The sequence below is a fragment of the Rhinolophus hipposideros genome (assembly GCF_964194185.1).
Source record: "Rhinolophus hipposideros genome assembly, chromosome: 18".
NCBI lineage: Eukaryota > Metazoa > Chordata > Mammalia > Chiroptera > Rhinolophidae > Rhinolophus > Rhinolophus hipposideros.
The window spans coordinates 41,004,708-41,021,868 of record NC_138064.1 but is presented as its reverse complement, the minus strand read 5'-3'; the positions used below and the strand labels follow the sequence as shown (position 1 = coordinate 41,021,868).

Genomic DNA, 17,161 nt, shown 5'->3' with positions numbered 1-17,161 from the left:
TGTATGGTAGAATGCTGACTCTCCTAAATAGCAACTGTGCCTGACAGAATTTGCTGCATATTACCCTGGATGTTACAGGATTGCTACATATTACCTTGGATGTTACAAGACTCTCCTAAATAACAACTGTGCTTGACAGAATTTGCTACATATTACCCTGGATGTTACAAGATTCCAAGTTCTCTTCCACAGCTAGAGCTACTAAATGGCACTAATTGAAATTATAGATTTATTTGATATTTTTACTTTTAGCATATTGATTACATTTTATTTTATTAATAAAGGGTATTGTAGCTTTGGTCTACAAGTTTACCTCCACTACAGGAGGTAGTGGTAACACTTGGCCTGTTTGGTACAAATGATTAATTTTGGTGGGCCTAATAAACATTGTTGTGATTAAAAGTTTAGATGAAGTTATTTTCCCAAATGTTTGAGAAATCTTGAAATGTTACCAAGCGGCAGAAGGTGATGAGGGAGCTGGGGAATGACAGGAGAACTACCCTCGCTATGGCTTCCTACCTTCTCTATGATAACTTCTACTTGGAACCAGTATTGTGTATTAACATCAACTATTCCTTCACTTATTTGTTAAAATGTATTAAGTATTGACCGTGTATTAGTAATTATGTGCTGTCACTACCCCAAATCCTCTCTTCCACTGTAGCAAATAAGCAGCATACAAATAGGTAATGGATCAAAAGGAGATTTGTTGATAGGTGGTTTTTTTTTTAATATTAACAATAGTATTGCTTTTATGGCTCAATTTAAATATTTCTGAGTTTTTCTAATCTTCTTACCTGTTCCAATAAACAAGACATCATATTGGCCATCCTCCGCTTCTACTCGATCCACTGCTATTTGTTTCAGGTTATATTTTCCATCTGTTTTTACCAGTATTGGTTTTTTATGGGCAGGTTTTATAGGCTGGTACATAAGTGGATGGCTTCTCGCAAATCGGATAGCATCATCGGGATAGTCTTTCGTGGTCCCATACCTCCCTCCATTCACTTTGCTGGCACACTGAAATACAAATGGATGAGCCTTTTTTTTTTTTTTTTTTTTTTTGCCCTAAACCTGAAGAGCAAATTTATAATCAATTATGAGAAGAGCTAACCTGAGTATGTTCAGTTAATTAACTGTGACTTTAGAAACATTTAGTAAGCATGTATTCTTCATTACAGGAATGAAATCTATATTAAAAATTGCAAGAGTAGCATGAATTATTTCAAACGTGCAGCACTAGAAATACACAGAAAGCAGTGAAATTCTGGAAAAGTGAGGTACATATAATATCGGTACAGGTTGGAGGTGGTAAAGAGTGTAACATCATAAATACTATAATTGTTTTCCATTTCCTAAAATTTATTTCTTCACATGATAAATTTTGAAGGTAAACATCGTATTGTTCATAGCAAAACAAAAACCTCTTTGTCTGCTAAATCTTGCCCTCCCCATGTGAAGGATCATGGCACAAAATAGCTTTCCTATTATTGAGATGATGATAATAGGATTGGTGATGGTTCCAATTGGCTCAATAACTATACACTTTAGTGGTGTAATATAGAAACATATTCAAATTCCATCATTATTAAGGAAAAAAAAAACTTTCTGTTCCACTATAATCTGTATGAATTTATATCACTTTTAGATGCAGTAGACACAATAAATTGAGAAAACCAGAAATATTTACTATAATGTCTCACTTCTTAAACCACTGCTTCTAAAAGTAAATATTCAACAGCACCTTAAGTTACTTCTTGGAACATCTTTAACTATGTTGAATCATGTTTGTTATTAAGTGCACCCTCATTTCACATATTTTCTTCCAGAACCAGCAGCAATTGAAATGATTATCATGATAAAAATTTTCCACTTTAGAGTATAAATACAGCAGTTTAGTAATCAGATTCTGCAAAGAGGGCATTTTTAATGGTTTGTTTTAAAAATTCAGGCCATATTTCTTAATTTGGCATGAATTTTTCACTTGAGTGTACTTTCATGATGTGTAATTGGAAACATTTTGGACCAGCCTGGAAGCAGTTCAGTAACCAGTTACTTCCTCCAAATCTCCTTTAATACCATGTGGTTTCAAGAAGCATTTCCAACAAAGCCACAGGACTGGGCTTTCTCCATTTAAATTGTAATTTCAATCAATAGAGTGAAATAAAATATACTTTATGTCTTACTGGAAGTCATAATTTTAAGCTAGTAAGAGAAAGTGATTGAAATGGTAAAGCCTTATACACTTGTTAATGGAGGTAAGGTTTGTTTCCACTTTGGATTTTGGCTCTGCAAAAACAGTTTCTACTTGACTTGCAAGTACTTGTGGAATCAGCACAGTGATGGGTTTTCACCAGCTGCTCATAACAGACTAGGCTTTGATTTGCATGACAGGTTAAATGTTCTCCATGGCTCACATGGCATATACAATGATCATACTTCTTCCCAACCTAGTTGTACGCAGGATACATGATACAAAACCATCATTGTCATTTTTAGATCCATGCACAATTAAAAGCACAAAAGTCTGACTGGCTAGTTAGGGAGAAGTTTGGTAGCACCAGTTGAGAGGCAAGTGGTGGAACTTCCTATGCTCTAATAACACTTCTTTATTGGCACTTTTCTTCTAGGAGCCAACAAGGATGTTCAATGAGATCCTAAGTATTCTGAGAAGGCAGAGAAAAAGCTTCTTTTAGATACACAATAGTGAGAAGTGAAGAGAAAGTTTGAACTATGGAACTTAGGCTGACCCAAATATTAGAATATAAAAATGTGGTTATCTTCTCCTGCTTGGAAATTATACGTGGCACTGCTTCTTCTGAAGAGGATGGGAGGTATATGATGCACCTTTTATTGGATGTTTCTGTATTCACCAGTACCCTTAAAAATAAAATTTTAGTGGCGCTACTTTAAAATTTAGTGGTGCTACTTAACCAAAATATCAATGATAATATATACTTTATAATACTGCTGAGATGTACCCATAATTGACTCTTTTCACTAAAGAACAAACATATAACTAGATATAAACAGTTATATTTCTTTATCATACAAGTGATCAAGCATATTTTAGGTGTAGAATTTCTCAATTGTTTAATGCAACATTTTGTAAAGCATCTAAAACAGTAAATAAAATATTACGAAAAGTCTTTAAAAACAAGAATACTTTGTTAAATGCCTAAACTTACAGAACCAGGCCTGGGATAAGGGACTTTTCCTTCGTAGAGTGACCAGTGGTACTCAGGTCCTTCTTTATGTGCATACGGTCCATTAAAAGCTGCCCGGATGCTAGACATATGATAGACACATATAGCATGCCCTCTAAATATATTACTGGAAAACACCAAAAAAAAAAAGATAATTACTATTCTGGAACTGACAAGGAGGTCACCTATTCAAACTCTCCAGACTACAGACATAAGGATGACATCTTTTGGGTTAAAAAGCTGCAACCACTTAAGGATACGATATTCTAAAAATATGAACTATTGCAATATTTTAAATATCGAAATTCCAAAACTTACCATATCTTTGCCCATTTATTATAATAAATTTAAAATGACATTGTTAGAATAAAAAAAAAAGTCCTTAGCTGTGTCACTTCACTTTATTATTGCTGAATCTTAGATTGTGTTTTTACCTTTTTTTATTAAGAGATATATGGCCTTCATATTTAATAAGATTCACTCTCAGTTGAATAACTCATCTTTAGGTTGTTATCTCCTTGTATGCTGTTCCATGTTCAGAATAGACAGTGTTCCCCTAATCACCATGCTGTTAATATTGCTACATATTCTATTTCAATTTTATTAGGTTTCTCAGAGTATATGATATGAATAACAAGCTAAAGTCTCATGAAAATTTGGGGATTTGTTCCATTCTTGACCTTAAGAAACTTGCTGTATGTTCTTTCCTCCAGGTCACTGAAAACTGTGCTATAGTGGAAAGATGATTGTACTGAACTAGGTTAATTTGCGGAAAGTGATTTAAACTATATAAAACTCAGATTCTTTACCTCCAGAACTAGCAACAACTGGAATTATTCTCTTGATATATATATATATATATATATATATATATATATATATTTTTTTTTTTTTTTTTTTACTTGAAGAGAATAAAGACAGTTGTTGACTAACTATGGCGAGTTTTATTGGGGACCTATGCAAGAAGATTCTGCAAAAGGACATTTTAAAATAATGTGTTTTAAAAGTCAGGCCCCTTTTCTTAATTTGGCATGATCTGAATGAATTCTAATACTTCCCTAGCCCCCTCATTGTTAGAATCAAAATAATTAAGGTTTGTGCAAGTGCTTTGCAAAATGCCAAGTTCTTTATAAATATAAAAACTCTTACACCCTGAGACACCTGTAGAGCAGCAGTTATATTACTGTCTTAGGACATCAATTCACACATTTTATAAAACACCTTGAAGCAATTGGAAATGCCTACGATAGTGAGAAAACCAGAGATAGTTTCATAAAAAAGTGGCAATAAACCTTTGATCACCAGGCTACAGATATCAATCCTTACGTCAGCTAACAGCTGGGAAACCTTTTTCTCAGATTTATGTATAAATTGAACAGTCAAAATTGAAATTATGGAAGAAAATGAAGTCTTGTCTTTGAAATCTAGAGAGATCCACTATGCTATCATTTAGGAAAGTAGCTTATACACTGATTATACTAACCCATAGAAAACTATGCCGAATATCCTATAGCTGGTATTTGCCACATAAAGACATGAAATTATCATGCAATGCATAAACTCTTCACTGGTGAAGTTAAACAAGTTAGGGATTTCCTATGGACTGTGATAATTGGCAATCTACATGAACTACTTTTCTTTGCATCAAGGAACAATTGATAGCAAAATTGTTTCCATGTTTCTCTGTTGAAGAAAAGGTCTCCTTACAATAGCACAAAACTTATAAAAAGAGCTTATTTATTTATTTATTTATTTATTTATTTATGTATTTATTTCAAAGTGAGCGTAAGAAATCACTTGCTGAAAAACTAAATGAAAGCTTTGTGGAGAGACCCTAAGCAAATAAGTTATACATGATTATATCACACTTTAAAGTCAATGCAATGCAAATGAGGAACTGATTTCTATCATCTGACCCCTGTCAAGAGAACTGAGGTAAATTCTTTATTTCTTCTTCCAGGCATCTCACCTCCACACTGCTTTATTTGGAAAGACACTCAGCAAATATTATTTGCCAATTTCAACCAAACCAATTCTAATAATATTTTTATTCATGAATCAGCACACATGAAATAATATTTGATTCATTTTTCCAGCACTCTTCAAAACATACAAAATATAAAAACATAAAAAAGAAAAACAACTAATTACAAGCTCTAAATATGAAGAGCTTATTTAACGTGGAAGGCAAATCACAAACATGTATTCACTATGAATCTACATAGGAATCGGACAACCAGAGTAAAGGGTGAATCGGGTGTTTTGTGATTAAGGAACAAGGAACACTTCTTGAAGATGACAATCAACAAGTATTGGAAAACTGATGTAAATCAGTGTTGGAAGAGAAAGTCATTTGAAGCAAGAGAAGTGGATAAATAAAATCACAGTGATGGGAACTAATAGAGGAGACACTGAGATTCTATCAAGGTGTTACTTTGTCAAAAGCAGAGCATAAGAGAGCTTAAAGGAAAAACTTCCAAAGCTGAGTGCGTAACAGTTGATCGAGAGCCTTGAGGACCTGACTTGGGAAATGTTATACAATGATTAAAATAATTATCTTATTTGTTTCCCTTGCCTTCAGAGTCAAATTCACAAATAAATCAGACAAAAAAGGACAAAAACTTTATGATTTCACTCATATGTGGAATATAAAACAAAAAAGAAATAAATGAACAAAACAAACTACCAGAGGAGAAGAGGGGTAGGGGAGGGCAAAATGGGGAAAGGCAGTCGACCATATGGTGATTGATAGAAATTAAGACTTTTGGTGGTAAGCATGCTATAGTGTATACAGATAATGAACTATAATGTGCACCTGAAGTTTATGTTAACCAGTGCCACATTAATTTAAAAAAAATCATCTTAGACTCTATAGTACGGAACTAATATAAAGTGTATGGGGAAAAAATCGTTATAGGTGCGAGAAAGAAGAAATTGAGAATGCTGGGATATTTCAAATAAAAATAAAGATCTAGTTTGAGATTGTGGTTTTAAAAATGGAAGAATAGTGCTTGCTTTGGCAATACATATACTCAAATTTGAATGATACAGAGAAAATTCACATGGCCCCTGCGAAAAGATGACACACAAATCTGTGAAGTGGTCCGTATTTCACAGGAAGGTTTGACCTTCACATTTCAGCCCCTGAGCACTTACACAGTGTATATGATTTTAATGTGCAGTCAGTGGTCTGCTTTGTCGTAAATATCTTTAAGTTTTTCTTCATTGGTACAATGTCCCCCTTTATCTGTGGTTTCACTTTCCATGGTTTCAGTTACCCACAGTCATCTATAGTCCAAAAATATGAAATGGAAAATTCCAGAAATAAACAATTCATAAGTTTAAAAAAAAATAAAAGAGCAATTGCAAACACAGGAGAACAAAGAGAATTTGGTGACTTACAAAATATAGAAATGGAGAATGACAACGGGTGCATACTATTATAGTATTTCCAAGTTACACAGTGAAGGGGTGAGGCTTATTTTGTTTCATAATGTTTTTATTAACCGTGTAAATTTCTCACCTTGTAGTGTTAAAGAGTCCAAATATCACTGGGTTCTTATGATCTCTGGTATGCAGCAAAAATACATCTTCTGAAAAATTAAACACCATTACATTAGTCCTCTTTGCATATAAAGAAAACATATTGACATAAAACAGTTTAGAAACCATTAAAGATTTTAAGATATTATTTTTCATATACAGTCATATGACCATGCTCATATCACAACAGAGTGAACATTTCATTTTTCAGGGTGGCTTTGAACTGAGTCTCAAAGGAAAAATGAGAAGTGCTGACTCTAAGCTAATAAGATGGGTCTCTTTTTCTTCCTGTAACTCCTTTGCCCCACCAAGTGGACCTGACCAAAACAAAAAAAACCCCTAAACTTTATGTTAGACAGAAGTCAAACACTGCAAAAAGCAAGTTTTCCATATGTACTAGAGACAGTGAGGGTTACAGAGAAGCGTCTACATCAAAGATTAAAATTTAATTCTCCCAATATTTACCTAATTCATCGAAATATGTATCAATCCCATTCATTCCTGGTACTGAGCAAACCAGTCTCGCTTTTAGGAAAGTACTCCACTTATTCACCAGTATTCTCTGTCCTCCCACATCATTCTGGGAAAAACAAAACACAGGTAAGTGGGTACATAAAGAACTTTTACCGACAATAGATTTTGTATTATTAAACAGGAAGACTTGTCACTTAATGTGAAAAATTTAGCATAATCCTCAAATAGTAACATAAATGGGATTTCACATACATTTTTTTTTTTAGGTTTGCATATTTAACCTGGTCAGTGTACTTTCACTCTGGTCCATTAAATACACATTCCATGAATAAAACAATGTTAATAGAGTGGTCTCTCCTAAACAAAGTAGTAGCTTTTATGGTACAATAATAACCTTTATTATTCTATTGATAAATAATTTGTTTATCTCATCAATATGGAAGCATCCATTCCTTTTTTCTTTTATAAAAAGAACTTCAAATGAACACACACAAACACACATACATACAACATACATATAACGTATATTTGCATTCACACACACTATACCGGGGTTGCCAAAAAAATGTATACACATGACTTGTATTCATCTTTTGTTATCGGTATAGTATATTGAGTATTACAACTTTAATACAGTTTTTTCCTTTCTTAAAATGTGTATACATTTTTTGGTACCTTCTGTACATACATACATATATGTACAATGACATGTACAAATCTCTTATAAAGTTTACTCTTAAATATCTTCTTAAATAGCAAAGTAGCTTTCCATTTGCAATATTATTAGCAATATATTTCTATTACAGTTGGTTTTAAATGTCCCAGATAATCTATCTGAATATCCAACAAACTATAGATGTTTTTCCTACAGAATTAACCAACTGAATTGTTTAAACATATGTAAATTACTTTACAAATTTTGGTTAAATTAATTGTTTTGAAATGAAGCTCCAACTTCTGTGGCAAAAGAAGTACAGCCTAATGTATAGATTATTTCTTCTCCACGTGGCTTTGAAAATGTGGAGAATCATACAAAATGCAAAGCTCTTTTAGAAGAAAACCTTCAGTAGATACGAAGGATAAAGCTTAGCTAGTAAATGCAAATTTTAGGCCGCCTACAGAAATAGCAGAAAATAATTTAAAAGAGAAACCTATTACAACAGTAACAAAGGCCTGCCCATAAACTGTGAGATAAGCCAGCTTAATGAGAGACAAATGTATTTCTCACCAGGCAAAGTCGCCCCACTCTGGTGTAAATTGCATGGGCATTGTGTTCTGCTTCCAGGGCCTTCTCAGTAAAAAAGAAATACACTTTGTTGTCATCTCGGTCTTCATTGTCAGGAATCATATATGAACCTACAAATTTTGGTTCTACCGAAGAAAAAAAAATGAAAGAAACATGAAATAGTTATTACAACAAAATAATGTATTTTAATAAATTATGCATCACATGAAAGCTTCAGTTTAATTTGCATTATTTAGGAAGAAATACAATATTTTCCTTGAAATTTTATATTAAACATTAAAATCATGTAGATATCTCCATTTTATATGCCATTAGTAGGTTTTTAAAAAATATATATTAGAGGGTAATTTAATTGGAAAATAAAAGACAAGTAGGAAATAAATAATTTTGAACACCATATATTATAGACTTGAACTGCATTCAGAGAAGTACAGGTTAAGGGCCCTATGATGGTAAGCTCCATAATTTTGTCCCATATATATAAAAGTCAGTGTAAACGTATGAAAAATATTTTACTAAGGAAGTCTACCATTATTTATTTTTATATTTATTTTTTTTTACATTAAAACACTATTTTTAGAGCAGTTTTAGTTTTTTTTAATATTACCTATTGCTTTATTAATTACATATATTTTTTATTAGTTTAAGGTGTACAAAACAATGTAATAGACATTTTATCCCTCACAGTAATAACCACCCTTCCCCAATCTATTGCCCCTCTGACATCATATATATTTATTACAATTCCATTGATTCTATTCCCTATGCCGTACTCCATATCCTGTGACCATATATATATATATATATTTATAGTTGACATACAATATTATTCAGCTTCAGCTTCAGGTGTACAGTGCAGTGGTGGTCAGGCTCTACACCATCCATGACGTGGTCTCCTTAATAAGACATGTGCCCATCTGACACCCTACAAAATCTTTACATATATTTTTATATTCATAAATTATCTAGCAAGCTAGCTTATGGAAGACCACTTTAATTTTAAGAAAGAAAATGTAAGTTTTTGTGTTTGTAGTCTAAGGTATCTGAGTGAATGACCTTTGATTGATATGGTAGGTCAAATGTTTTAATAATAACAGGCTGCCAATAATGACTATGCACTTCAAATCTTAACAAAAAGGCTGAAAACAATGAAAATGGTCACCATAAAATTATGTCTTAGTTACATCTACCATTGTGACAAAACATAAAAATTATTCCTTGTAAAGAATCTTATGTCAGTAAATGATCAGTGATTTTCCTAGAGTTTTATCTCTAAGGTGCAATGTCATCCTATTAAAACAACCAAAGCAAAGCAATCAATTAATACCAAATTATACCAATTGTTAAAACAACTTATTGAATGAAAGGGTTTTTCACTTTTCATGGATTTGCTTTGTTTTATCCATTTAAATTCTGATTTCTAAGCATTGCTATAAATGTATATTGGTTTTATAATAGAGCCACTCCATTTTGGTATAAAATGATATACATATATCGTGTATAATATTTGAATTCACAAATAGTGCTAATTTTACAAATCCCAAACTTTTTAAAAACTATAAATTACGTTTGTCGTTACCATGAAAATGGCAAATTTCCCATGAGTTCTAGACTTATGTTCCACTGTAATTGACGTACGAGTCCGCTTTTCTTCTCAGCCCTACCTTTCAGTAGGCGCTCATCATCGTGCTCGGTGCGAATATGGGCCAGTCGTCCCATGCTCCGGAAGATGGCAGCATCTCTGCCCCAGTAGTCGCTGTAGAGTCCAGCAAACAATTCACTACCTGCAGGGAAACATTAGTTAAAAAATAAGTCAGTGCTTATTTCTGGATCGGAAGACGGTGTATAAACCACAATTACATTAAACACATCTAGGTTTACCATGAATATGACCTTATGAAAACAATATTACTGCTAAGGGCATGCATGGTATAGTCAGACTGCCAGTTTCAATTCTGACTCTGCCACTTACCAGCTGTGTGAAGTTGGGCAGGTAGTTTAACCTCTCAGTTTCCTCTTTTATAGATAGGAATAGCATCCAAAATGGTTAGGGTAAAGAACTTAAAAGAGTAGCTGACACACACAAAGACCTATGAGTATTTGATAAATAACCTGGTTTGATCTTATTTTATGAAGCGTCTTTTAACCTTCATATCATCAGGGTATTTTATTTTTATTATTATTATTATTATTATTATTATTATTACTACTACTACTATTGGTATTATACGTGAGTCTTTAACTCAATTCCTTTATGTAACAAGAAATTGCTTCTATTAACATGATTTTAGTGCGGGAACTACACAGTTTGACAATGTTGTATATAATCCAATTAGTTGTCATTTAATTTGTAAGATTATGGCCTAGTTAGGAAAGCAATTAAGAGTTCATAATTTAGTTGGGCAATCAACAGAATAAATGAAGTTAGCTGTCATATGTGGTGGAGGTTTCAGTCTTCAAATCAGACCGAGTAGGGGGAGGAAGATGGTAAAAGACAATAAAAAGGGTCAAATATATGGTGATGGAAGGAGAACTGACTCTGGGTGGTAAGCACACAATGTGATATATAGATGACGTATTATAGAATAGTACACTTGAAACCTATGTAATTTTACTAACCATTGTCACCCCAATTAATTTAATTAAAAAACATTAGACCAAGGAAAATACAAATATATGCAGTGTCTCAAGAAATGACAACGTGATTGGAGCCAGTCAGAAAGACAGACATTAAAATAGCTTATCAGAAGAGAAAGAAAAAGTTTAACAACTAGAAAAACAACATAAGGATATAACTGGAACTCCAGAAAGAACAGCTCTCAAGCATAGGGACTTGGGGTCCTCTTTTGTCAAAGTGACAACAAAAGGTAAACAGTGTGCCCATTAGTGGTGCCAGAAGGATTACCCTGGGCTGATGCCGCTGGGTTTTCTATCCCAGGCAAGATCTCTGACCAAGAAGCAAATGATGGGCACAATACTGGAAACAGCAACCTCCATTTAGGGTGGTAAAATATTTTCTTAATGACTGTTGTGTAACAGTGGGCAAAAACTACAGAAATGATGAGTACACTAAATCAAAGTATTAAAGCTTTTCTGTTAAATGTGGAATGCGTACATAGGTATACACATGATATTTAAAATGCTTTAAAGTTTAAGAGAATTCAAATTAACTGTATTTCCAATTTAATATGTCTTAAATGTACAGTGAATTTTAGAATTTAAAGTTACAGGTATAAAAATATGAACAAGCATATAAACAGAATCTGAGAGAACTTGAGTGTCATATTTATATATTTTATTGATCAGATTTTTTTTTAAAAATGTTGTAATATTTATGAAAGTTTTTCCCTAATGTGAGGCCTTTACAATTTCTAAAAACTTGACTAGATTAAATACATTTGTATGGTTTAAAATTTGAGAAAGTAATCAACTGAGTTATAAATAGGACACTTTGCAAGGAAGTCTATTTTTAACTTGAGTTAAGTGACTTAATTTTTAAAAAGTGAAGATGTTTGCTAGTTATACCAGATTTAGAAATAGAATGGGATATAAATTGAATTCAAAGGCTTAATAAAAATAAGTTTTTAGAAATGTTATTATAATAAACTACTTTTCATTTCTCAAAATTCACTATGGATACTTAAAAACTGTATAGGATACAAATAAATAAAATACAGGTTTCCCACAAAAGAATTCATTTTATAACTATACATGTTATATAAGAAACAGAAAAGGGGGAGGAAGGGAAGGGAAGGAGAGAAGAGAGACAGAAGCAAATGTGATATAATATTAACAACCTGTGAATCAAAGTAAATGGTACAGGTGTAAATTTTACTCCTCTTTCAATTTTTCTTTGTATTTGAAAATTTCCAAAATAAATTATTTTTTAAAAAGAGTTATATTTGTTGAGTTCATTCCATGTATTTAATGTATGCTAAATGAGAGGAATGACAAGGAAAATAACAAAAACTGAAAAAGATGCTTCTTTACATCTGGACTTAAGAAAATATAACTTTGTAGAGAAAGTTATACCAGAACTCTTATATAGACACATTATTTGGTAATAGATGGGGAAAAGAGCAACATAATTTATATCAAAGTCAACTAGTGTTAGTTGTCATTGGAAACAATTTCTTGTTACAACTAGAAATTTTAAATCCAAATGTGGAGAAAAAGTATTTTAAGATAAAATGCATTCACTGGTTAGGGATATGAACCATACTTGGAATTCTGTACTTCTTGAACATGAATTAAAGAGTCACACTGAAGTCATCAAGAGGCCTTGGGATCATCAACTCAATGGCATAAATGAACGAATTGACCATAAAAGAGTTAATTGACTGTTGAACCACCACAGTGAGTATTCTCCTGAGATGTTTTTGTTTATAATTATTATACTTAATTACATTTCCCATCTAAAATACAAAGGTCATTTTGTAAAACTGTTCTCAATGTGACTTATTTTTATAATATTGACTGGGCTGAATGTTTAATATAGTGAGGACAAAATATAAACTTCTTAAAATCATGACATTTTTCCATTTCACAAGTTTTTAATATTTCATTTCCTAAATTACTGTTTGAACTTTGATATCTGAAAATGTTATGATTATGGGAAACTAATCTTTATATTAGTCCACATCAATTATATTGCACTTATCCCAATTTGGAATATTATTTCAAAGTTCTACTTGTTTTAATCAATTCTATAAACTCAACAAACAAGTACTCATTGGGACCACTAGATGGCAACCCTATGATGCCAAATAATGATATACCCAGGGCAGCTTATTTACACAAAGGAAACAAAAAAAAGAACATGATATATTACCAATTTACCCAATTTCCCTTTTTGTACCCAGATAAAAGAAAATAGTTTGCGAACAATTCAAATAACACAATGTGAACTGTATGACTTAGACTTCAAAGAAGCTAAACAGGTGCCCAAATCTATATGCTATGTAAACTGAACCAAATGTGTTTCTGTTGGAAATGTTAGATTTTCCTCAGAAGGAAAAGATTCTCCTTTCTTATCTTATTATCAGAGTGAAGAACAAAATAAATTCATAGTAATAGATAATAGTTATGTTTGGTAAAATACTTTCTTAAGAAAAAATAAACACTCTAAGAAAAATAATAAATTAGAATAAGCACGAATGTTACCTAATTGTAATTAAATGAGTAAAAATACCAGCATTATAATAATTGAGAGTGTTTACAGTAAATACATGGGGTGTAATTGAAACTTTACTTTAAAATTATAACCATTTGGTATAGTTAGAGAAAATCTGTGCATCAATATCTTGGTACTTTATAGAGCACAAAAATAACATCTGGATAAATCATATTTTCATGGATGAAAAAGAAAAAATTTCATATAAATAGTAAAATATGTCTTAGAGTTTCAGTGATAAGAACAGAACTACCCAGATTTTTAGTTTTCTACGTGTATGTCTATGAAGACATGATATTTAATAAATGTATTAGCTTAACCATAATTAACTGGTATAACCTATTTTGATATTCTGACTATAGATAACCATTTGATTTTTATGCCATATGTTATTTTTCATTGTTATAGCACTAGCGTCTGGTGGTAACTGATGTTATGTTAATTTTAGATGGTCCAGTGTGCTTATAATTAAAAAATAACACATCTGCAGGGTATTTTGACAGGTGAATGTAACTTATCATTGTCATGCTCAACAATAGTCTCTATGTACAGATACAAGAATAGTGGGAATAGTTCTGCATTGGATATCTGGCAAACTAAGCCTCCAGCTCAAAATCTGCTGTTTGACCTTAGCAAAACTGTTGAACATTTCATGGTCTCAGTACCTGTAAAATCAGAGACCTGCATGTGATTTCTCGAGCCTGCCAAGCATTTATGTTCTCTCTGCTGCCCTTATGTTGACCTAGAATTCTTCACCGCCTTTCCCACTTCACCTCCCATTTACCTGACTATTGCCCACTTTCTCCATGAAGCCTTCCATGATCAAACTTTTGTTAGTTTCATGGTGTCTACTACCACCATAGCCCCTGTGCCTATTTCTATCATATTGCTCATTCTACTATATTTTAATTGACTCCTTATGTGTCTGACATTATGCTAGACTGTAGACTAGCATTCTTCAAGAAGTCTAGAATGCAGACATCTTTATGTGTCTTATGTATTATTTTGTCCCAGTATCTTGCACTTGTGTTTGGCATACAGAAAATACTCACCAAACATTGATTGAATCAATGAATGGCACAATGAGTTAATAAATGAATATATCTGAAACTTTTAGGTGTTTAAATTTAAAAAATAAAGCTATGAAATGCAGCAACAAAAACTCAGGATAAGATTCTGATTCTTTCAAAACTGTTCCAGGGAGAAATATCAAAAGAAATAAAAAAAATAAAACTATTATATAAATTAATAAAGTTCTTTGAAATTTGGCTCTTCAAGAAACCTTGTTATTTAATCATTTTAATTCATGAACTCGGGGGTTCTGTTTTCTTCTAGTATTTCTTCCCAATAGTGTCAATCCTGAAAGACTGTGTCAACAGTGAGCTGCTGATATGAAAGAAAACACAATAAGATAATAATTTGACTCAGCAATATACAAAAAATCCATTGTAAATAATTCCAATTTAAAATGCATAATTAAAATACTTTTCCACATCACTCCTTTTTTACAATATAAACTCTTATTGAAGTTTTACTTAAGAGTATTGCAGTACCTTAATATTATATGAAACTTACCATGGGCTTTATTCATAGATTGTATATTAATCAATTGGAGTTTTTAGTCACTATGTTGGAAACATAGATCTTAATTGTTTAGTGAGAAAAATTCAAAGTGGTTTCCCATACCCTTCTTATCTTAAGTTTCACTTAAGAATTTCTCCTCTTTATGCTGTAAATATCTCCAAATCTAATGTGAAATACATTTGCCTCAGGGAAAGCACATGGCTATAGACTGACTTAACTGTCTCATTTAATAATGGAATTGTATACTTTTGTTAGAAAATTATTCTACTTTAAATGCACTATTTTGCAGAACAACTCTGACACGGATAACTGCAAACAGAAGCATACTTGGGAAGATGCAGATGGATAAAAATTATCTGTAAAGTCCAACATCCCAGTTCACACTCATACTCTGCTTGGAATGCTGAAAGAAACTGGAAAGAACTGGATTTTTAATTTACTTTTTATTTATTTATTTTTTTGTTATGTATTTGTTGTTTGGGATTTTTGCTTGTTTTTGTTTTGGGAGATATCCAGCACTAGCTATCAATGTTAAGAAGGTGGGTTCTGAAGATAAAAGAAAAATGTGTTTTGAACCTGTTCATTTGCATCTGCTGGGATGCTGGGAACCAAGTTTTCTTAGTGGTAAACCAGTGACATGGATACTGGCATGTTCAAACCAGTTTCCTAAGGGAGAGAAGGTCAATGGGGAAATGAAAAGTAGAACATTTTTTCTTCTATCTTTTTTGTTTGTTTTGTTTTGTTTTATTTTATTTTGAGGAAACCATAAGCAAAGTATTCAAATAGCTCTTTAGAAACTAGCAGTTATGGTCAGAAGCAACAGTTAGCATGTGGATAACTGGCATTCTGCCAAATGTGAGAGAAAGAGCAATAGTCTTGGATAGAAATTACAGATATTCTTTAGGGACAGAAACGTGGTAAGGAATAACTTTAAGTTACAGAAACTTTAAGTTTCTATACAGTTGGGATGAATTCATGAAACGAACCAGTACATTCACTTATTACATTTACAGAGTCTGCAATTATAGAGATGTGTATTTTACCTTCATTTAGATCTTTTCATTTTTTTTCTAATATTATTAAGTCCTATTTTGTGTGAGAACTATTCATTTATAACTCTGCCCTGATTATAAATGTAGTTAATTAAAAAGAAACATTTATTTATTATTTTTTTTTAATTTTAATGTTAGGATCTTGAAATAATCACTTAAAATTTCCCTGCATGTATTCTGACTCCCTTTCATTCAATCAACACTGACCTTTAATTCACAGAATTTGTAATGAGAAGATATATTCACAAAGATCTCATTATTATGAATAAAAGTACAGGAAGGAAACTTCAGGGGCTATAAAGTTCTGTAGATTTATTTGCTGAAATATGTACTATAGGACCAAAAAAGTATAAAAAGAAAATTTCAGTGATTGTAGAATATTGTATTTGTGGTTATTTGTTGAAATAAATTTTAGTAAGTCTTTAACCTGAGAAGTATCCTAAAAATATCCCAATAACAAAGCTCACACTTTCAAAGCAAAGTGTGAAAAAGTACATTACAGATTAGAGTGGTTTTCCCTCACACACTTGTAATATGAAACAGGAATATTAGCACACCTTTGGCACTTCAGGTATTCTAGGTATTAAATTATACCTGGAACTGACAATATAAATCTGGATCAGAGTGAAACCTTTTAAAAAATGGTAATAGAATTGAGAGGCCAAATTATAAGGGAAATCTTGATATTACTGGAGGTGTTATCAACTTAATAAGGAGATGATTTCAATAATACATCACACATAACTGATGAAAAAGTGTCCACTATTATTTTTCCTTCCTGGACAAAATGACATATAATTTACAGAATATGTTTCCTGAATTTTTATTTTGCCAGTCACCAAACCCACTAATTTAGTGGCAAGATAAGAAGTAAGTATCTTTG

At 32.0% G+C, this 17,161-nt stretch overlaps 1 protein-coding gene across 2 annotated transcripts in view; it reads right to left on the bottom strand.

Moving 5' to 3' along the window:
- SEMA3E (semaphorin 3E) overlaps window positions 1-17,161 on the bottom strand; it is a 251,124-nt gene that overhangs the window by 35,785 nt on the left and 198,178 nt on the right. For both annotated transcript variants that reach the window (XM_081080109.1, XM_081080110.1), the window contains exons 6-11: window positions 10,134-10,253; window positions 8,452-8,594; window positions 7,215-7,329; window positions 6,730-6,799; window positions 3,189-3,333; window positions 798-1,020 (exon numbers count right to left, since the gene is read on the bottom strand). In XM_081080109.1, coding sequence (XP_080936235.1) covers window positions 798-1,020; window positions 3,189-3,333; window positions 6,730-6,799; window positions 7,215-7,329; window positions 8,452-8,594; window positions 10,134-10,253 — 816 coding nt within the window. The remainder of the gene's footprint in view (window positions 1-797; window positions 1,021-3,188; window positions 3,334-6,729; window positions 6,800-7,214; window positions 7,330-8,451; window positions 8,595-10,133; window positions 10,254-17,161) is intronic.